The following is a 24,667-nucleotide window of genomic DNA, read 5'->3' on the forward strand; positions in this document are numbered from 1 at the left end:
ATTTTATCTTACAGACGTGCAGGTTTCCTAACATGTTTTTGGTTGAGAATGCATCTGTTAAATTTGTTTTGGTTGGAAAGATTAGCGGTTTTTGTGATATGCGGCCCAGTTATTGGTTACTGGCTAATATTTTCACTTCTTTCATAGGGTACTCATTCGTTACCTTAGTTTTAAGTATTTGTCTGTCTAAATTGTCAAGTATTTTGACTGTGTGCCATAGTTAAAATGTAGCCACAGTTTATCACGGTGTTATTGCTGTTTGTAGCTCATTCCCAAGTCTGTTTTCTCCTAACTCAAGGGAGGGTATCTGTGTAGCATGGACCTAAATGCAGCATGTTTCTGTGTGGAGAGATGTCATGATAGGTTGTTCAGTGTTATGTCTGTGTATGCATATTTTCTGTGTATGCTGAACTTATGTTTTTGTTTGTGGTGATTTTTAAGAACAAGGAAATGTATGCTTTTGTTGTCCTCATATTCTATTGTGTATTTTATGTTTTTGTTTGAAAGAATTGGTTAATGATACTATTCTTCAGTCTCCTGTTTTGTCCTGTCAAACAGCTGCCAGGAATCATCAACACATATCAAGTAATGTATATTATTTTACTTGTGAGTCTATTTTTTTTAAAGAACTTAATTTACAAATAACTGAAAATGCGTGCCAGTGAGCTTAATTTGCTACCGCCAATGGCAAGACCGTCTTTCTGTTGATGAAATGTTCCCATTTAATGTAATATATTTGTGTACCAATAATAGCAGTCAGTTTGTTCAGAAGTAGTGTAAATAGGTTAGTTATATCAAAAGAAGTGAGCCTGCACCTTCAGAAACTTCCCAATCTTTAATTTTAGTTCTTAAATTATTTGTGTTCTTAACTGTCTATGACTTATCAAAAGTATACTATTGCTTCAAAATGTCATTCAGTAATTGAGATAGACTGAAGACAGGTGTGTTTATAAATTTCACAATACGCCTCAATGGAACATGAGGTTTATGGGTCGTAGGTTAAGCTCTCAGCCTTCGGTCTGTAGGATTCAACAAAATAAATGGTTTTGCTTGTTTTTCTGTGAAGAGGAAATTGCATTTATTAACCATTCTCTGACCCTTTTTTGAAATTTTACGGTTAGATCTTGTTTAAGCTGTGTTATGTCTTTTTTTCAGAAAAGGAAGTGTTTTAGTGACGTATTTATCTCTCTTTATAATTACTACAGAATTGCTTTTGTCAGCTTTCAGATACATGGCCCTGTTGTTATTGCGTGCCATGTTTTTGCTATTTACTAGTTTTCCCTCTTGATAAACTGCTTTGGGGCTTTCTTTATGTTTACTTATACTTTTGCGATTAATTTTATTGTGTTGTGTGTTAGGAACGTCTGCTCAGTGTTATTTAGGTCAGCTAAAGCAGCTGCTTCTTTAGTATGTATGATAAGTTTTTTAGATTACTGTTGCTTAATCTGTGTTTTTCACTGTGTTTTATCCCTTTCCTGAGTAGATGTTGTTCTTTTTCACTGAAGGTAATGTAAATTTGGTTAATGTCTCTCTCATACAACTGTGTTTTGTTGGATGAAGGGTTGTCCTTTTGCTAATGCACTTTTAGTTACATGGCTTCTAATTTCTTTTCACGCCTGGGTGTGATTTCAGATTGCATTTTGTTTGCAATACTTTCAACATACTCTTCAGCAGCTTTTAGTTCTAATAAGTGTAGTGTATTAGATAATTCTAAATATGTGTAAGAACAGCACCTAATAATATATTCTTTATTTTTATACTGAGATTTTACTTCTGGCTTCATCCATAGTATCTCACATTTCCTTTGGGAAATATGGACCATAGCAGAACTGTTTATGATCTTAACACTGACATAATTAGAACGAAAATCATGCGCTTCATTGAACTTGATACTGGAACTGGCTTTCATAAGTTTTATTTTGCAATTGCTGTGTAACAATGTTGCTTTCAGTGCCTGGCTGGGCAAATTCAATTTAATTTTATGTATACTTTTTAGTGCAAACATAACTGTATTCAGTACACTGGATGAATAAAATAAACGCCTTGAATCACGAATTTTCGTGTTTTGGTGATTTACTTTTGCTCTAGAATGAGCTAAATTTCATATTCCTGTAGTTAAAGTGTTTAATCTTAAGTTATGAATTTCGTAAGTCAAATGTGGAAAATATGTGCGAATCAGTAGAAAATAAACAGTGTAAACTTAGCACACAATCGAAGAAAAAAAATTTCTTCATAATGCCAGATATTTAATTATTAAAAAACTGACACATGCGTAAAACAACTGTAGAGTAGGTCTTTAAAATTACTAATAGAACTATAGCTTGTGGAACCTGTCTTCATTTAACATAAAATCTGTTTTCTCGATTTTATGGAGGTACATCTCCAGTTGTTCTACCAGATTTAAGTTCTTCTCATTGGCTCCATTGTGCAGTTTTCTTTACTGTTGATTATATGTTCCTTTTCCAACATGTGTTGTACAACAACTGATTTTTCAAAATGGTTAAGACTGAAGGAAATTATGTGTTCTTGAAAACAGGTTTTGAAGTTTCTGCCTGTTTGCCCCACGAAGTACGGAGAAACAACTGGGTACGATACTTTCTACACTCTACTGCTGTTGAACTTTTGTGAATTTGCATTTATGTTATGGATGATGTTGTTTCCTAACTTAATGCTTGTTGAGAATGCAACTGTTGCAGTTTCTTTGAAGATTTGTGATTTTTTGTGATATGTGGCACATGTATGGGGTACAGGCAAATATTTTCTCTTCTTTCGCAGTATGCTCATTCGTTGTTTCACTTTTGTGTATTTGTCTATCTAAATTATCAATTGTCTTGGCTTATATCACTTATTTATGGCAATAATTTTGGTTGTATCAAGCTCGTTCCTAGGGCTGTTTCTTCCAAATACCAGATTTTATGTTGAGAATAGACTACGCATAACAAACAAGGCGTTCGGTATATGTGCTACTCTTAGCTGAAGAGATTGGCGAGACCAAATAAATTGTGACTGATAGGCTACATCAGCCCAGTATGAAGACAGCTGCTGAAAAAAGGAAGATATTTTTTAGGACATAACACTCGCAACTTTGCTACATTATATGGTGGTGGTGGTAAGTTCCTATGGGACCAAATTACTGCGGTTATCGGTCCCTAGGCTTACACACTACTTAATCTAACTTAAAGTAACTTACGCTAAGATCAACACACACACACACACACCTATGCCCGAGGGAGGACTCGAACCTCCGACGGGAGGAGCCGCACGAACAGCACAATGTGCCTAAGACCGCGTGACTAACCCGCGTGGCCGCTACATCAGAGAAGACATTTTTATTTACTACCATTTTGTCATTGGGAGATAGTTTGCAGTGGGAAAAACTGTTTTGATAAAACTACATTTCAGACAAAACAAAAAAAAAAAAAGGAATGCCTGAAGACAATTGGTGGCCATTAGCGGTTATTTCGAATTGGATCCAGCCTGGCACAAATTTTTAGTTGCTGCCATATATTCATAACACAACAGTTTCAGTATACCTGGACAGTTTGCAGTGATAGTACTTGAAGCTAATATGTTTTCACTGATTTCTTCCAGTCGATCCATTAATTTTATTTCATTCGATTTAGTTCATTTAAGAATTTGTTGCAATACGTACTTTTGTTAGACACCGCTCAAGTTAACTTACGATAGCTAAAAGTTTTGTTTATTGATCAGGCGGGATTTTTACCAGCATATGAAATAAAGTTCTTTGATCCGATGGGAGATATATTGATACACAAATTATTATCTGATGAAATATGTAAGTATTCTGAAGAAACGTCAAGTATAAAAAGAAAATAAAGTAGCTGTTTTGTGCAGCATTTAAGGGCTGCCAGAAAAATTCGGTATACTGTTATGGAAAGTTCTTTGTTTCAGAAAAATCTAGTCAAACGATGAGCCACGACTTGTGGTAGGTAGCGCCATATTTGTTTTCCGAGCAACAGAGCAAAGATATTCTTTCGTCAGTAGCAGTAACTGAAGGTAAAGACTACCTCTGCATTCAATGTGTCAGAGTAACACCTTCCTATCTAAAGTAAACGATAACTGTATTGTATCTCTGTGAGTGAACGATGCCGAAGAGTAAAAATGTGTTGTATAATATTATGTAGTAAACAGCAACTTGCGATAGGGAAATAATACATGCTGAAAATCTGGCAGTCAACTATACAATGTCAAGACGTTGTATTATTGCCCCTTAGTCCCACCTAATTCTCACAAATAGAGAATGAAAAATCTGTGCAATGAAAATTAAAATAGGTTGAGAATTCCCTCCCATATTCTCCATCTTGTAAAGCATGGATAACAATATTGAAGTTAACTAGCAGCCCGCCTTGGTCTAATGAGTAAGAAATGAAATAAAATTAAAGAAATAATACATATAAACAACCGCAAACACATCTACAAGTGCTGCAACATACATCCACATCCTTACAGCATACAATACAAACAGTCTGAATGAATAGAATTTTAACAGACTTGAGTCATTAACAAAATAGAGAATACATTAACTGGCCTGTCAAATTATACATTGTGTAACATGGACAATTTAAGGCACCTGAGTAGGAAAAATACTGCTGCAATTTTCAGTTTCAGTATTAATTGTGTGCTGCTTGACAGGCACGTCGAATAAATACCCAGGCGTAACGCTGCAAAGCGTCATGAAACGGATTTAACGCGTAAGGTCGATTGTAAGGCAAGTGAGTGGTCGATCCATTCTTCATTACTTTTAGTATGTTTTGGATCCCTTCCATGTTAGATTAAAGAAAGACATTGGTCGGTTAGATCAGCAAGCAGATTTTAGGAAATGGTAAAATGGTACGTGAATTCAAATGGGAATCCTTGGTGGAAAAAAGACGTCCATTTCGGGAAACACTACTGAGAAAATTTAAAAAACCGACGTTTGTGACAGACTGCAGAACGATTCTGGTGCCAACAACGTACATCACCCTCAATGACCGCGAAGATGAGATAAATCAGATCTCGTACGGAAATATAGAGACAACCGATTTTTCCTCGCGCCATTTGGTTATGAAACAGAGGAGGGAATGACTAATAGTGGTACAAATTATCCTCATCCATGCACACGTGCTGTGCCCCATAACGTAACGAGTCTATGTGTCGTCATACTTCAGTGGAATGTTTAATATTAGTAATATGTGTGTTGTACTTGTATGTCGTGCGACTGGACTTAATGTCTACGTGCTGCATGTTTGTAAATGGAACCATATTCCGGTGTATCGTCAAACAGCAAAAACGTTATCATTCATCTGGACAGTAGGCACCTATTCTCAGTGGTCGTGAGTTGACAAGAAACAGTGTTTCTCGGGAAATTCCAAAGAGCTTTGAAGTATGACCACCGTTACAGTTCCAGTACTTTTTGAACTGATAGGGTAGCAGCTTAGCTGCAGAATTTTTGTTCTACCTGATCATTCAGATTTACAGAAGACATTCTCTTCTGTAACAATCAATTCTAAATATTTATGGGCACAAACTTACGCTATTGAAAGTCATGTGGTACAACCAGTAGCAGCTTATCGCCGATTTGTAGGACGTAGTTCAATTTATTGATCATGTAAGTACCGTGTATGTAGTAAGGATTATGGACAAGTGTTAGACTTCGTTCGACGACTAATAAAACGAACTAGCCTCATTTAAATTGTCTAGGAGGAGGTGATAATCAGATTGCCTTAGTACTGATGCTCTTTAATAACCACTGTACTATCAAATAAAGGTAGCTGAAATTAGAATATCCAGAGAGATTCACACCGCAATCTCGCTGGTTTGGATGGAACAGTGGTAGCAGGTGACAGGTAGTAAAGGTATGATGACAGATAATTCTGTAGTACTATCGGTCAGACGTTACTAACGTGAACAACGGTATCTCTAGATAACTTAAAGTGGTGTAGATGAGCTGTGGAATATTTCAGAACTCATACGCAGAATGAGGTCGTTGTATATTGTGACAGATCTCCAGGCAACATATGCAAATGATGATAAGAGCTACAGAACTGCCAGCAGTCGAATACATTGGTTAAAAGGAATCATAAATAGTTCACAGTGATACATTTTCGAGTACGTCATTTACAATTTCATTTTTAATTTTAACGTAAGTTTCAACATGTCACCAGCACAAATCGTTGTCATGCGTAGGTCCGCTACCACTACTCATTACGTGAGACCTAGTGTGTCAGATGGTGCTGGGATACGGCAGAAGCGGTACATTCTCGTTCCAGAAATCCATCCTTTCTCCGAGCCTGTCGTGCGAGAGCGTGAAGTTGGCCTGCATTAGCAGGTAGCTGCGACTGGTGAGGTCATATGGCTCCCACACCACGGGATCCGCATCAGGAGTGGGGTTCCTGTAAAAGGAAATACCACTGTATTGTCATTTACTTTTCTGCTTGATAAGTTATCTTCTTATATTAAATCTTATATAGGGTGAGTCAGGAGGAAAGGTACATGCTTTGAGACGCAATAGTATTAGTAATTCTGACAAAAAACTTCATATGGACATATGTCCTACTGCGAATGGTTTCCGAGATAAAACACGTTTAATATCACTTTTGTACGTTTTTCTTTAATAACTTGAAAACCGCACACTCCAAGAGAAACGTCTCTCAATACACAATTAAAGTAAATTAAATTTGCAAAAGAAAAAAGGACTAACAGTTTGCGCGAAGAGATCGCGAGAACATTGGAAACCTCGCTCGACGCGCGTGCGCTGTAGCTTAAGTACTTTTTGTAGGCCAGTTTGATGTAGTTTTCCGAGTTGATAGACCACACGCGTACTGTCTCAAAATGTTCGTCTCAACTTCGTATGTAGTACTGTGGTACGTTGTTCTGTTGATGGTGCGAATGGAGCGGTCTATTGCCTGTCGAATCTCTGGAACAGTTCTGAAGCGAATGCCACGAAGCGGTTTCTTCATCTTCGGAATCAAATCAAAGTCGCAAGGACCTAAGTCCAGGGAGTATGGTAGATGGTACAGTACTTCCCAGTCCCATCGAGCTAAGAGAGCAGCCCCAGCTTGCGCTGTATGCGCCCGCACTTTGGGTGGGTTGCGCAGAAAGTGTCGCAGCTTCTTCCGCATGTGATGCTCCAGAAATGAACAGTAATGCTGTGCATTGACGGCCTGCCGTGGAGGAACGTAATGCGTTAGGATAACACTATCACAGTCGTACACGAGAATCACCATAACTTTAGACTGCTCCATTCGCACTACCAACAGAACAGTCTCTGCTAACGGTATACTACGCCTTCCACATTTCTGGCAACAGGTTCTACACAACGCTGGTGACTACTTTGAAGGGAAGTAACAAGTGCAAACATGTACCTCTTTTGCATCGGTTGTCAATAAATAGTTGCCACTATTTAAGTTCCAGCCCTCATATGAAGAATTTATGGAGTGTAATTAAGATGACACGTCGGGGAAAACTGCGACGAAAGGTACTGCTGCTTCGTGATAACGCACGTTCCCATACTGTGAATATCGTAGTGCAGAAATTACGCCAATTCAAGTGGGAGACGCTCGCGTTCCCGGTCTGTAGTCCTGATTCCTCTCCATTAGAAGGACATGGCATCGTACACTTCCAAAAAGCCTGAAATGTCGACGATTCCTTTTGACGAAGGCTTGCAGCAGGCTGTTTCGGACTGCTTCCCGTACCACAGCACGATGATTTACCTAACAATTATCTTCAACCTGGTGCGTCGTTGGGGTGATTGCCTCAATGCTCACGGCGATTTTTCCTGATTGGCGTACCGATTGTGGATTGTGTGGCCTTACAAAGGAAACCTTTTAATCACTGCTTTTACATGCAGTATTAAAAGACAACAAAGGTAAGACGGCGAAGTAACATTACGTCGTTAGCTGACTGAGGATAGTACTGTTGTCATTAAACATTAATACCGATGTACTTTCATTCTGAATTTTAATCCCACTCTTGAACTTTTCGTTTATTTCCATCATTGCTTCTTTGATGTATAGATTGAGCAGTCGGGGCTAAAGTCGAAATCCCTATCTTACACCCTTTTTAATCCACTTCGTTCTTGGTCTTCCATTCTTATTATCTCCTCTTGGCCACTGGATATGTTGAATATTACCCGTCTCTCCCTGTAGCTTACTCCCATTTTCTCAGAAATTCAAACATCTTGTACCACTTTTTATTATCGAACGCTCTTCCCAAGTCGACAGACGTGTCTAGATTTTTCTTTAGTCTTGCTTCCGTTATCAACAGCAAGATCATAACTGCCACTTTGGTGCTTTTGAATTTCCTAAAGTCAATCTGATCGTCTTCTAACAGACCTTCAATTTCATTCTCCATTCTTCTGTATATTATACTTGGCAGCAACTTAGATGAATGAACTGTTAAGCTGATTGTGCGATAATTCTCGTACTTGTCAGCGCAGTCGTTGGGATTCAGCGGATGATGTTTTTCCCGGAAGTCAGTTGGTATATCGCCAGACTCATACTTTCTACAAACCAACAAGAATAATTGTTTTATTGCTACTTGCCCCAATGGTCTTTGAATTTACGATAGAATTTTTTCTCTACCTTCTGCCTCATTTTATTTTAAGTCTTCCAAAGCTCTTCTAAATTCTGATTCTAATAGTTTATCCGCCATCTCTTCCCTATCGGCTGCTGTTTCTTCTTCTATCATACCATCAAGTAAGTCCTCACCATCATAGAGGTTCTCAAGGTACTCCTTCTACTTACCCATTATTTTCTCTGCATTTAACAGTAGAGTACCTTTTGCACTCTAATTGCAAACACTCTTTCTTTTGACTTCACCTAAAGTTGTTTTGACTTTTCTATATGCTGACTCAGTCCTTCCGACAATCATTTATTTTTCGATTTTCCCTCATTTTTGATGCAGCCATTTCACGTCAGCTTCATTGTACTTCCTATTTACCTCATTCGTCAGCGACATGTATTTTTCTGGTCCTTAATTCCCCTGAACATTTTTGTAGTTTCTTCTTTCATCGACCAGCTGAAGCATTACTTCTATTATTCATGGTTCCTTAGCATTTACCTCCCTTGTACCTATGTTTTACTTTCCAACATCTGTGAAATCACTTTTTAGAGATGTCCTTTTCTCTTAAGTTAAACCCGTACTGAACTATTCATTATCGCAGTATCTAAAGTCGTAGAGAACTTCAAGCGTATCTCATCGTTTCCTAGTACTTCCGTATGCCGTTTCTTTGCGTATTGATTCTTCTTGACTTGTATCTTAAACCTCAGCCTATCCCTCTTCATTAATAAATTGTTAGCAAAAGCAAAGATCGAAGACATATTACCAAGAGTAATTTGAATGAGAAGAAGCAACTTAATTCCCTTAATAAAAAAAATTTCCAATCCGGTTTACACAGATTACGATCCCTTTCAGAGTATACCGATGAAGATGCATTAACCGCCAGCTAGACCAAAGGCCCGTGCCTAAAGACTGAAAATAGCACAGGTCACGCAAATTCACAAGAACGGAAATAGATGTAATCCACTGAAATAGGACCTGTATCATTGAAATCGATTTATAGTGGGATTTTGGGACATATTCTTTGTTCCAGCATTGTGATACACCTCGAAGAAGACTATCGTCTGACATAATACCGGTCTGGGTTCGGTAAATGTCGTTCTTGTAAAATACAACTGGCTCTTTAGACGCACGAAGTAACGATTGGTAGTCACTAGTGATCTCGAGTTGATTCCCTATTTTTAGTTTTTCCGAAAGCTTTTGACACCATTCCACGGAAGCTGCTTCTAATCAAATTACATGCCTATAGAGTACCATGTAAAGTGTGTAACTGGATTCGTGGCTTTTCTGTCACAAATGTCACAGTCCATAGCAAGTGACGGAAGCCATCTAGCGACACGCGAAATGAAATCTACAGTCCCATGAGGAAGTGACTCTGTTCTTAATTAATGTAAAGGATTTAGGGGACTACCTCAGTAGCGCTCTTACATTGTTTGCAGACGATGTCTTTTAGCATCTTGATAACTTTTCAAAAGCAACTTCAAAATTATTTCGACAGGATTACTGCATAATGCGAAAATCACTGACTGACCTTAAACAATAATTAATGTGAGGTCCTTCTCATGAATACGAAACAAAATTGCTCTAAATTTCTGTTATACGCTGAATCAAACAAAGTGAAAGGTTGACTACTCAAACCATGTTTTATGGGAGTGTCTGTGATTAGTAATCAAAACGCCCTCGGTCCCGAATTCGAGCGCCGACGTTCCTTAAATTCTGAATAAGAATCATCAGCAATGGCAGCAGAAGACTTGCGGCATAGGAAGTCACCCTCATTATGCCAACTGCATTGTCAAAGAGCGCGGAGCATTGGACAGAGGGAAAGGGCACTCTATAGTCCCTGGGATGAGAAACAGCCTCTAAAAGGCTGCTTCTTATCAGCAATGATCAACGGCATGACAACGCAGAAGGTCATGGAAACCTTTCTAGATACAATGACACAAAAAATTACTACATGTCGCTGCGAGTGGGCATCGATTTACATCAGCGGGGAAATTTGAAAGTTAGTGTCGGACCGGATTTCGAACCCAGGTCTCCTGCTTCCTAGTCAGATGCACTGACGACTGAACCACCGCATCTGCTCGGGTTACCCCAGCACGCCTCCCGTCAGACACAAATTGTCAACTTATCCTCACACTACTGACGTAGTGTCCCTGATCCATTGTCTAGATATAGTCGCGGTCAGTGAAGTGAAATGGGAAGAAGGCAAGGATTTCTCGTCAGACGAGTATACAGCAATATCACCAGCAGCAGAAAATGGAATAACGGGAGCAAGATCCGTTAAGAATAGGAAGGTAGGACAGAGAGTGAGCTATTGTCAACTGTTCAGTGATAGGGTTGTTCTCATCAGAATCAACAGCAAACCAACACCGACATCAACAGTTCAGGTATACAAGCCGACGTCGCTGGCGGATGGTGAACAGGATGATACAGTGTATGAGGATACTGAATTCAGTGAGTAAAAGGAGATGGAACTCAAATCGTCGTGACGGACTGGAACGCAGTTGAAGGGGCAGGAGGAGAATAAAGGGCTACAAGAGAATATGGGAATGGTACTGGTATGAGAGAGGAGAATGACTAAGTTTTGCAACAAATTTCAGATGGTAAGAAAGAATACTTTGTTCAAGAATCACATGGAGGATGTCTGCTTAGTAAAGACAGGGTGATTCAGCGTTCTTTCATTGAGATTACATCATGGTGAGGCACAAATTCCGAAATCAGATACTGAATTTTAAGGCGTTCACAGGGGCAAATATAGAGGCAGCCCACAATCTGACAGGGATGAAGAGTAGGCTGAAGCCTTGGAGACTAGACAACAGGCCGGCCAGAGTGGCCGAGCGGTTCTAGGCGCTACAGTCTGGAACCGCGCGACCGCTACGGTCGCAGGTTCGAATCCTGCCTCGGGCATGGATGTGTGTGATGTCCTTAGGTTAGTTAGGTTTCAGTAGTTCTAAGTTATAGGGAACTGATGACCTCAGCAGTTAAGTCCCATAGTGCTCAGAGCCATTTGAACCATTTGAACTACACAAAAAGTGGGATATGGATTTACTAACAATGAAGAAATAAACTACAAGTGCCCTGATGCTGTGGATTCTGCAATAAGAAATAGCTCAGTAGGAAGTACAAAGGAAGAAGGACGGATATTTATAGAAATGGCCACCACAGAAGTTGGAGCAAAAGAAGTAGATACAAGCCAGGAAGCTCCGAAGAAACCATGGATAACAAAATAAATACTTCAGTTGATCAACGAAAGCAAGAGGTACAGATATGTTCAATAAAATTCAGGAATACAGTTCACTTAGGAATTAAAAAAATAGCAATTGCAGGGAAGCTAAGATTAAATGGCTGCACGAAAAATGTGAATGAATCGAAAATGAAATTATTGTCGGAAGGAGTGTCTGAGGACATAAAAATGTCAAGGCAAACTTCGGTAAAATTAAAAGAGAGAGTGGTAACGTTAAGAGTGGAAAGGGAATTCTAAGGGGATACGCCATTAGAATCAGAATTTAGGAGAGCTTAGCAAGACTTAAAATCAAAGAGGGCAGAAGGAACACATAAAATTCCATCGGAGTTCAAAAATTTTTGGGGCAGTACAACAAAACCATCATTCACGCTGGCGCTGGGATGCATAATTTATGAGTTCGGCGATATACTGTCTGACTGTGGAAAAAAACATTATCGACACCGTTCCAACGTATGCAAGAGCTGACACGTGCGAGACTTACCGCACAGTCAGCTTCACAGCTCATGCATCCAAGTTGTTGACAAGTATAATATTCAGAAGAATGGAAAAGAAAAGTGAAGATCTGTTAGAGGACGATCAGTTTGGCTTTAGGAAATGTATTGAAACCAGAGAGGCACTGTTGACTTGTGGTTAATAATGGAATCAAGCCTGAAGAAAGATCAGGACACGTTCATAAGATTTGTCGATCTGGAAACAGCGTTCGACAGTGTCAAATGATGCAAGATATTCGGCGTTGTGAGGAAAGTAAGGGTACGCTGCAGGGAGGGACGGGTTGCATACAACTTCTACAAGAGCCAAGAGATACGAGTGGCACGCCAAGATCAAAGTACAAGGATTGCAGAGGGTGTAATGAGGCGTGTAGTAGTCTGCCATTGCTATTCAGTCTATACGTCGAAGAAGTAATTACTGAAATAAAAGAAAGGTTCCAGAGTAGGATTAATATACAAGGTAAGAGGATATGAATTTCAAGATTCGTTGATGACATAGCTGTCCTCAGTGAAAGGGGAGGAGAATTACAGGACCTGTTGATTGAAATGCCATGAAACGAATAATCTAATGGGAACAGAATATGGAGAGAGAGGAGTAAATCGAAGAAAGACAAAAGTAATGACGAGTAGCAGAAATGAGAACACTGAGAAACTAAATTTCAGAATTGGTCATCACGAAGTAGATGAAGTTGAGCAATTCTGTTACCTAGGCAGCAAAATAACACGTGACGGATGGAGCAAGGAAGACATAAAATTCCGACAAGCACTCCCAAAAAGAAAATTCCTGACCAATAGACATATAAGAGTGAAACATACATTTTAATTTGAGAAAGAAATTTCTGATAATGTACGTTTGGAGCAGAGCATACTATGGCAGTGAGACACAGACTGTGGAAAAACAGGAGCGGAAGAGTATAGAAGCAATTTTCATGTGATGTTAAAGACGAACGTTGAAAATTAGGTGGACTGATAAGGCAGGGAATGAAGAGTTCTCCACAGAATTGGCGAGGAAAGAAATGTTTGGAAAACACTGACCACAAGTAGGGACAGGACGATATGACAGCTGTTAAGACATCAGGGAATAACATTCGTGGTCCTGCAGGGAGATGTCGTGTGTAAAAACTATAGAAGAGAACGGAGAATGAGTTACATCCAGAAAGTAATTGAGGATGTAGGTTACAAGTGCTAATCTGAGATTATAAGGTTGGCACAAGGGGCGATTTTGTGGCAGTCCTCATCAAAGCAGTAAGATCACTGATAACTCAAAAAAATCTAAGGATCTAACGATTATAATTTCGAACATCTTAAATAGACAGCAAGCATCTCACACGAAATGTTCTGAGAAAGGAGAAGGGGAAGGGGAACCAGTGATTACCTACACAATACTTCATCGGCCTCTGCTGGTGCATGGCTGTGTGGTATGGAAGGCTTGTTAAATAGGACTGACGGCCGATATCTACAAAGTCTAGGACGGTCAGCGCGTATCCTGTTATCGAGGAATAGGGAAAGTGTATCTCAGATATGGTGAGCATGCTGCGATGGTGATCATCAAAACAAAACTATTTTTCGTTGCATCGAGATCTTTTCATAAAATTTCAGTCGCCAACTGTCCCTTACGAACGCGGAAATATTTTGTTGACCACCGCCTACATTTGGAGAAATGACCATAGTAATAAAATTAGACTGACTAGAGCTTCCATGAAAGTATTTACTTGTTCATTTTCCCACGTGTTTTCAGAGAGTGGCAAAGACGAGAAATATTTACAAAGTGGTTCGATGAACCCTCTCAATAAAGTGCGGGTTGCAGAGGAATTATAAGAATGTTAATGAGCAATTGATCTTGGTGACGCCAAACTGACTCCCACGTGATCTGTATCGGCAATGGAGTTGAGTAAAATGATGTTCCACTACGTCAGTCTGGTGTCGTTGTCAACTGAGATGATATTTGTTTGTTACTGAGCGTCTTGTTCTATATGAATTGACAATGCATGAACAGAAACACATGAAACATGTAATCTACGACCCAAAATATGGTAATAATTAGAGCGGTAAACCACCGGCATCCCTTAATGAGCCCATGCACTTCTTTCGACTAAAGATGGAAGCTGTAGTAATGAATAAAAATGGTCGCAAGGTTGGGTATTGAAAACGATTGTCCTCGTTACTGAGCAGATGTTAGGTTGGTATTGAGGCTGAAAGAACTGCACGGACTACCTCAGTCCAGTGCCCTTACTAAGCAAATTTCAAATCACACCTCATCCCAGTTTGATTTTCTCCTTCTTGTCAGTATTTCCGAGGCTCTTCAGTACGGGAACAGCACTCCAGCTTTGTACGTAATGGGGAAATCCTGCCGGGGTGGTGTAGAGTATAATATGTCTGTCCAGTTTGTAGGACACCCGGTTTCAAGCCCCGACATTGGCACAATATTATTTCATTACTTCAGCTTATATTCTTATCGAAGATAAGGTCGGGGCACACTATGTGTCCAGGAAAATGTATTTTCATTAGATAAATAGATCTTTTGACTAAACTATGCTAAGAGATTTCGCACATCAAGTGTATCCCGGCACTGACTGTAGAACAGGCAGGTGAAGGTGAGTGACTGTCAATTAATCTTCTGGGCGGCACTATAGTTCAAACTACACTATATCATCAGAAGTATCTGGACTCTTATTAGTGTACATTAATATGGGGTGCGTCCACCCTCCATTTATATGACAGCTTGAGCTCTGTTGGGTCTGAATGTCTGTGGCGGAATGTAAGTCCATTTTTCCTCAAGAGCCTCGTTTTTTACTGGAAAAAATGCCTCTCGTGACATACAGTGACCAATTCTGCATTTCATGTGGTTGTCCGGATACTTTTGATCACATAGTATAAGTGCTTGCATGTGAGTGTGGTTGCTGTCCTCCTCGAAACTATGTAGATACTCGCAGAGTCGAATAAGTACACTTGAAACTAGTGCAAGTTTACTTTAGATTATATAACAAGGACTCTGTACGCAGCACACATTTCTGAGGAACGATAAACGAACCCGTATTTGGCGAAGTTCGTCCATAGCCGCAACACGTTTCTGCGTATTTGTTCTTCCTCCGATGCGGGATCCAGATTGTATTCTGTGTCTTTCCTCAAAAACAGGAAAGGAAGTTCCCCAGAATGTATAACTCCTGTAAAACATATAAAATATGAAACAATAGGCGTTGAGGTGTATGCGTGACATTTTGTCGGTGAACTAAGAAAATGAGTTACAGTTATATTGCGAATTTACATTCTTTTACGTACTTCATCGTATCATCCCCTATTATAGAAACGGTATGCATTGGAACATAATGCCACTATTTCAGATTTTGAATTGTGACCTTGTGTTTAACTGCTGAATAAGCCTGAACATTATGGCAGTTAAAGAAGCCTTTATCTTTTCATTTCAAATAATCCACATAGTAATGCCATTTTCTAATCTTGCCCACCACAAAGACACGTACCACTTACGTTCGATGTTCTCGTTTGTGGAAATATCTTGAAAACGAAAACAACAGTCGGCATTGAAAGATCCTATTAGAATGAATTAGTATACATCAAATACGCTTATTATGTGAGATGATAAGTTGAACTGCCGATGCATAGTATCAGTTAAACAGCAAAATTAAATAAAAAGCTAGCGGTCCCTATTACTCACTGAAATAGCGTCAAGAATTGTTTGAATTTGCTCTTGGAAAACTGCGATTAAAAACATGATTTGATCTAGAACTTACCCCATGGTGTAGTGGGCACATTCACACCTCTGTAGTCGAACTCGTAATAATAAACTGTTAGGTTGGAGATACTGGCCAATTTTCTCACCAACGAATCAGTAGGCTCAAACGTTCCTATGTCGTTGTTAAACTGTAACAATGATAAAACTGTTTTCTTGTATTACGCCTGTGCAGCTATAGTGGTGACAAAAGAAAGATTTTACAGTGTCTTAATGTATAGAAAAACAGGAAAAATAATCGAAGCAAGATATTAACGAAATAATGTAAATTTTGAACCTTCTGGACGTTCATATTGTTGGAAATGGAAATATAGATGTACTGGATACACTCGTAATAGTAAGACAGTCCAACGTAATTTCTTAAACACAGTGACAATAACTTCATAAGAAAATAAAGTCTTTGTACAATAATGTTCTTCTTTATATATTCCCAAATTTGTTTCACAAGGTAAATAGCTATTAACGAATATGGAGATGATCTACTGATAGGCTGATAAAAAAGTATTGTCCAGAGAGTATGTACGATCTGGGATTTGTAGGTGTGTTTTCATGAAGCAGTATCAGCCTAGTAATTTATTCCAGGCACATGTTTCTGATGGTGTACTTTTGTTGAAGAGCCGTTAATGTTGACCTTCTGTTCCATGGTATGTCAGATATCAAGAACAAGAAATCGAATAATAAGCTATCATTATCGTCTGTTGAGTTAAAGTGATTTAACATCAGCATAAAAAACTACTGCTCACATGATGTTCTTTACTTTCTATAGAACTTCTGTGCATTGTCAATATATTAGTTGGTGTCGTTGGATCTAAACAGAATCATTCGAAAGTATTTACCTATTGATATTACGTTATAAAGCACACAGCGTATGAATTCTTGCCAACATTCTCACTCAAAATATGTGCGATTCAGTGTTGGGAGATTGTAGAGTCAGAGACAAGTCAGCATGGGTGATTTCACAGAAAACCTGTACTTATTACAGCCACAGAATGGGCGACAACTGGGAACTATGTGTTACGAAAATTGTAAGAAGATTGAATTACGCCAGTCGTCTGTTTACACCAAACGAGATAGCTCCAGTGGATGAGATTCTCATACTCAAAAGGATCAGTTCCATCTAGGTGTCCAGATGTCGTAATCTCTACATCGACTTGATTTTTTACTCTTACGTAACTTCCGCTTTACGAGGACCTCTGATAGATCAAAACATACCACCCAGTGCTGTCAATATGTGAATCTCTGGCCTATACTCTTTGATTTCTGATATTAATTTGAAAAATTAATTGAAAAATTAGAAAAATTAATTGAAATATGAGAAACAAGTAGGACATGCGAAGTTACTTGTTCGATTACTGTTCCACACAAGCAGGAATGAGGCGAAAAGATACTGTCATGCTCGTGATAGAATGGTAGCAGAGACTTTTTTTTTTTTTTTTTAAAAAAAAGAGAGACTGCTACAGAGATAAAAGACATGGGACAGTGGATCGATTATGAACATCGACTGTTTCATAAATAACTATAGCAATGAAATTTAAAACTTGTTCGACCTATTACTTATTCTTAAAGTTTCCCAGAAACTGCTGAATGTTTGCAAGTTCCTGCCAAGACATATCACCCGTAGTACAGGGGTAGAGTCTAATTTAAGTAACCAAAACGTCCTCGGTCCCAGGTTCCAATCACACCACTGCTCAAGTTTTGATTAATAATCGTCATTGGCGGCCGAAGACTTCCGACATGTAAGTCACCCTCATTCTGCCAGTGGCCTTATCAAAGAGGGCGAAGGGGCTAACAGAGTTTCTGGATACTTTCTTGTCCTATGGGGGGGAAACTGCCCCTAAATGCGGAAGAATCAACAACGATCAACTGCATGATGATATAGAAGGCAATGGAAACCACTACCATTAAATATAGGAAACATGTATCTACAGGACAGGTGGCCAGTAATTGCAAAAGTGCCGTGATGATCTCTCCATTGGCAGAAGATTCCCGTAACGTCCCCGATTGGGATCTCCTGGAGGGGACTGCCAAGGGGGAGGTGCCCACGAGAAAAAATTGAACAATAAACGAAAGAGTAACGTTCTACGAGTCGGGGCGTGGAATGTCAGAAGCTTGAACATGGTAGGAAAACTAGAAAATCCGAAAAGCGACATGCAAAAGCTCAATTTGGTTGTAGTAGAAGTCAGTGAAGTATAATGGAAAGAAGAGAAGGATTTCTGGTCGGATGAGTATAGGGTAACATCAACAGCAGCAGAAAATAGTATAACGGGAGTAGGATTCTTTATGAATAGGAAGGTAGGGCAGAGAGTGTGTTACTGTGAACAGTTCAGGGATATTGTTGTTCTTATCAGAATCGACAACAAACCAACTCAGAAAACGTTAGTTCAGGTACACATACCGACGTCGCAAGCTGAAGATGAAGAGATAGAGAAAGTATAGAAAGTATATGAGGATACTGGAAGGGTAATACAGTACCCAAAGGGAGATGAAAATCTAATAGTCATGGGGGACTGCGATTCGATTGTAAAGAAAGAAGTAGAAGAAAAAGATTCACGAGAATATGGGCCAGGGACAGGGAATGAGAGAACAGAAAGACTAATTGAGTTCTGTAACAAATTTCAGCAGGTAATAGTGAATACTCTGTTCAAGAATCGCGAGAGGGGGCGCTACATTTGGAACGGCCGAGTGATACGGGAAGATTTCAGTTAGATTACATCATGTTCAGACAGAGATTCCGATATCTGATACTGGAGTATAAGGCGTACCTAGAAACACATATAGACTCAGATCACAATGTAGTAGCGATGAAGAGTAGGCTGAAAGAATCAATATTCAAAGAAGTGGGATGTGGAAGTACTAAGGAATGACGAGATATACTTGAAGTTCTGTAAATACATAGATACAGCAATAAGGAATAGCCCAGTAGGCAGTACAGTTGAAGAGGAGTGGACGTCCCTAAAAATGACTATCATACAGATTCGAAAGGAAAAATATAGGTATAAAGAAGGTAAATGCGAAGAAACCATGGGTAACAGAAGAAATACTTCAGTTGTTCGAAGAAAGGCGGAAGCCCAAAAATTTCCCGGGAAACTCAGGGATACAGAAATACAAGTCGCTAAGGAGTGAGATAAATAGGAAGTGCAGGGAAAGTAAAATGAAATGACTGCACGAAAAAGGTGAAGAAATCGAAAAATATATGATTGTACGAAGGACAGACCCAGGATACAGGAAAGTCGAAACAAACTTAGATGACATTAAAGACAAGGTTGGTTACATTAAGAGTGAAACGGGAATTCCACCGGTAAATGCAGAGGAGAGAGCGGATAGGTGGAAAGAATACATTAAAAGCCTCTATGAGGGGGAATATTTGACTGATGTGATAGAAGAAGGAACAAGAGCCGATTTAAATTGGTAGGGGATCCCGTATTAGAATCAGAATTTAAAAGAGCTTTGGGGGGGCTTAGGATCAAATAAGGCAAACGGAGCAGATAACATTCCACCAGAATTTCTAAAATCATTGGGAGAAGTAGCAACAAAATGTTATTCAAGTTGGAGTATAGAATGTGTGGCGATATTCCATCTGACTTCAAGAAAAAATCATCATACAATTCAGAAGACTGGAAGAGCTGGCAAGTGCGAGAATTATCGCACAGTCAGATTAACAGCTCATGAGTCAAAATTACTGAAGAGAATAATATACAGAAGAATTGAAAAGAAAATTTAGGATGTGCTACATGACAATCAGTTTGGTTTTAGAAAAGGTAAAGGCACGAGAGAAGTAATTCTGACGTTGCAGTCGATAATGGAAGCAAGACTAAAGAACAATCAAGACATGTTCATTGGATCTGCCGACCAGGAGAAAGAATTGGACAATGTAAAATGGTGGAAGAATGGTGAAAGGATATCAATGATACGATTCACTGGTGACATTACTATCCTGAGTGAAAGGGAAGAAGAATTACATGATCTGCTGAATGTAATGAACAAACTAATGAGTGCAGAATATGGATTGAGAGTAAATGGAAGAAAGACGAAAGTAATGAGAAGTATAACAAATGAAAAACTTAACATCAGGATTTATGGACAGAAGTAGATGAAGTTAAGGAATTCTGCTACCTCGGCACTAAAGTAACCGATGACGGATGAAGGAAGAAGGACATAAAAAGCAGACTAGAAGTGGCAGAAAATGCATTCCTGGCCAAGTGAAGCCTGTTATTATCAAACAATTTGAGGAAGAAACTTCTAAGAGTACAAATTTGTAGCATAGCGTTCTATAGTTGTGAAACATGGACTGTGGAAAAACCAGAACGGAAAAAAAGAATCAAAGCACTTAAATGTGGTGCACAGACGAATGTTGAATATTATGTGGACTGATGAGGTAAGGAATGAGGAGGCTCTACGCAGAATCGGAGAGGAAATGAATATGCGGAAAACACTGATAAGGAGAATGGACAGGATGATAGGACATCTGTTAATACATCAGAGAATGGATTCCATGGTACTAGAGAGAGCTGATGAGGGCAAAAACTGTTGAGGAAGACAGAAATTCGAACAGATCAAGCAAATAATTGAAAACTTAGGTTGCAAGCGATACTCTGAGATGAAGAGGTTGGCACGGGAGAGGAATTCATGGCGGGCTGCATGAAACGAATACTATTGAAGACCATGCGTGATTAACCCAGTTGTCACAGCGTATGTGCTGCTCGTGCGCGTGCGCTTGTACTATTACTCAGCACGCTGCGCCACGAGCCTTCCACCGTGGAAGATGGCCTCAACAATATCGGATTTAAAAAAATGGTTCGAATGGCTTTGAGCACTATGGGACTTAACCTCTGACGTCATCAGTCCCCTAGAACTTATGACTACCTAAACCTAACTAACCCAAGGACATCACACACATCCATGCCCGAGGCAGGATTCGAACCTGCGGCCGTAGCGGTCACGCGGTTCCAGACTGTAGCGCCTAGAACCGCACGGCCACCCCGACCGGCGATATCGGACCAATCGTCTTTAGATTGTAAAATTGCAGAATGATACCGGCCGGCTACGCAGAGCACGAATTTTTTCTGTGAGAGAATTCCATGTAGTGTGTAGCCCGATTTATAAGCGACTCATATACTCGTAATTCCTTTGATACATTGCTAACAGGGACCATACGTTTGACATATACGATGTAACTGAAGTTTCACTCATTTCCATCGAATGACCAGTAGAATTAAAGATTTCGGCGACAGCAGACTTTCTGGTTTGGAGGAAGCGAGCATTCCGCCGGTGTTCCACTGTGCGATCCTGCAGACTTGTTTGTCCTGTATAACATTTGCCACACTCGCCCAAAATCCCACAGATACCAACCTTGCCCAACTCGAAATCGTCTTTAATAGTTTGTACTTATAATAAACGTCGCCGTTAAAAGGAGTCGCTTAGATGTATTCAAATGCGATTTTTGAAGAAATTCGTTGCATTTAGTCATAGATGGATAACGTAAGGTAACTCCAACCTTAAGTCTTTGAAACGGGGAGCTGTTTGGCGGGTGAAAAGGTCCTTGGACCATAAAATAAAGTGTGCTAGGGCATTAATTTAACAAAAAGATTAAACCTTTTACAGTAAGAAAAAACGAAGTTTGATACAATCCTTTAGAAGCGTGGGACTAATATGATGATTAAAAGACAACAAGAAGCCAAAATGAAATTATCAGATAATTCAACTACTAATCCGTAGTCATCAACGTCTTAATCACCATAGGACATTGCCCGTTTACAGATACTATCAAGAGAATATATCTGCACACTATACTCAGCAACTGCATAAATGACTTACGGCCTAATCACAAGTGTCTACTACGATGTAGTCAAAGTATTTTGATGTTTTAAGCAGTAGTAGTATAAGTGGTTAACAACGAGTTAAAGGGCGAAGCCAGTCAAAAAATTATTCTCATGAACTGTGCAAAAGACTTAAGGCCCGATGATATGTGGCTCCCACGGCGAAGCCATTTCAATTAATGCCATTTTACATACATGTTTCATCAAGGGTCGTTGTGCCTCGGTCATGAAGGTCAGTTTACCGTAACGCCAACCAATTTTAAGTGGACCAAACTACAACACCAGGAAGCTTAATAGCATTTGCGTCACATACAAGATAAAAGTGTAAATGTCAGGCGGACTTGTAAAAAATTTACAATCGCTGAAGATACTTCAGGATCTTAAGCTCAAACACAGAGAGCTGTTACTGCGCAATGGCCGAGCAAAATATCGGTTTCAACTTATACTATACGTCGCCCTTAAACGGTGTCACTTCGATTTACTCAAACGGGATTTTTGAAGAAAATAGTTGCGTTTAATCATTTTCAGTTGACCTGTTAAACACCGTGGCAAGACAAGCGCTTGATTTCAAGGTTGTAGGAAAATAAACAGCGACAAAAGCCGACTATGTAGATGGAATCAGCTGATGCCAATGGGCATCATCAGTAAATAAGCAAATGATCAGGTAGTTGTCACACAGGCTGCTGGTTCAGAAAATAGCAAATGACAGGCAAAACAGACATGATGTAATCAGCTGCCCAGCTGTCTTACCAAACCAGGTACCTTTTCCAACGATGTATTACAAAACCGTTTGGTGTCACCAGATACACCAAAGCGTAGAATTAGATCTGTGATAAATAACGCATTAAGTAATGGTTTACCAGTCATGTAATACACAGAGGTAGGCAGGATATAAAACAGTTATAGTTAAGTATAACACCAAGGCGTAAACCAGTCTGAAAATCCCAGAAAGCAAATAATACTACTCTATTAAAGTACAGGAGGGCAATGAATTGAGCCAATTGGGAAAGCACTAAGCGCTAAACTCTTTTTCGATAAAATGACAATGTATTATAGGCTGGCGAGCATTGAATACAAAGTATTGTCATAAAATACAATACACTAAATAGTACACTACTGGCCATTAAAATTGCTACACCACGAAGATGACATACTACAGACGCGAAATTTAACCGACAGGAAGAAGATGCTGTGATATGCAAATGATTAGCTTTTCAGATCATTCACACAAGGTTGGCGCCGGTCGCAACACCTGCAACGTGCTGATGTGAGGAAAGTTTCCAACCTATTTCTCATACACAAACACCATTTGACCGGCGTTGCCTGGTGAAACGTTGTTGTAATGCCTCGTGTAAGGAGGAGAAATGCGTACCATCACATTTCCAACTTTGATAAAGGTCGGATTGTAGCCTATTGCGATTGCAGTTTATCGTATCGCGACATTGCTGCTCGCGTTGGTCGAGATCCAATCACTGTTAGCAGAATATGGAATCCCTGGGTTCAGGAGGTAATGCGGAACGCCGTGCTGGATCCCAACGGCCTCGTATCACTAGTAGTCGAGATGACAGCCATCTTATCCGCATGGCTGTAACGGATCGTGCAGCCACGTCTCGATCCCTGAGTCAGCAGATGGGGACGTTTGCAAGACAACAACCATCTGCACGAACAGTTCGACGACGTTTGCAGCAGCATGGACTATCAGCTCGGAGACCATAGCTGCGGTTACCCTTGACGCTGCATCACAGACAGGAGCGCCAGCGATGGTGTACTCAACGACGAACCTGGGTGCACGAATGGCAAAATTTCATTTTTTCGAATGAATCCAGGTTCTGTATACAGCATCATGATGGTCGCATCCGTGTTTGGTGACATCGCGGTGAACGCACATTGGAAGCGTGTATTCGTCATCGCCGTACTGGCGTATCACTCGGCGTGATGGGATGGGGTGCCATTGGTTACACGTGTCGGTCACCTCTTGTTCGCACTGACGGCACTTTGAACAGTGGACGTTACATTTCAGATGTATTACGACCCGTGACTCTACCCTTCATTCGATCCCTGCGAAACCCTACATCTCAGCAGGATAAGCACGACCGCGTGTTGTACGTCCTGCACGAGCCTTTCTGGATACAGAAAATGTTCGACTGCTGCCCTGGCCACCACATTTTCCAGATCTCTCACCAACTGAAAACGTCTGGTCAATGGTGGCCGAGCAACTGGCTGGTATCAATACGCCTGTCGCTGCTCTTGATGAACCGTGGTATCGTGTTGAAGCTGCATGGGCAGCTGTAGCTGTACAAGCCGTCCAAGCTCCTTTTGACTCAGTGCCCAGGCGTATGAAGGCCGTTACTACGGCCACAGGTGGTTGTTCTGGGTACTGATTTCTCAGGATCTATGCACCCAAATTGCGTGAAAATGTAATCACATGTCAATTCTAGTATAATATATTTGTCGAATGAATACCCGTTTATCATCTGCATTTCTTCTTGGTGTAGCAATTTTAATGGCCAATAGTGTATATGAGGCATGTTGTGTAAAATCAACCTTAACAGTATTAACTCTGAACACTACTTTAATAAAATACTAAATGAGGCTGGCAAACGTGACAAAAAAGTCAGAGCGGAGATCCAGTAGACTGATACGACAGACAGCATGACTTGCGGAGACAAGCCAGCCACGCTGCTCAGAAGCATTGCGAATGGACTACCAAGTCTGAAACTTGACAAACATTCTCCGCAAATCACGAATAGGAATCCAGAAAATAGGCCACATGCAGCCAAGTATCAAAACAAAACCGAGCTTCTTTGATTGG

At 39.9% G+C, this 24,667-nt stretch overlaps 1 protein-coding gene across 1 annotated transcript in view; it reads right to left on the bottom strand.

The window, feature by feature from the left end:
* Positions 1–24,667, bottom strand: part of LOC124788809 — a 334,614-nt gene that overhangs the window by 79,532 nt on the left and 230,415 nt on the right. Inside the window, 3 exon segments of the mRNA XM_047256089.1 lie at positions 6,209–6,392; positions 15,323–15,455; positions 16,041–16,170. Coding sequence (XP_047112045.1) covers positions 6,209–6,392; positions 15,323–15,455; positions 16,041–16,170 — 447 coding nt within the window.

This window comes from Schistocerca piceifrons, chromosome 3 (assembly GCF_021461385.2).
Source record: "Schistocerca piceifrons isolate TAMUIC-IGC-003096 chromosome 3, iqSchPice1.1, whole genome shotgun sequence".
NCBI classification, from domain to species: Eukaryota; Metazoa; Arthropoda; class Insecta; order Orthoptera; family Acrididae; genus Schistocerca; species Schistocerca piceifrons.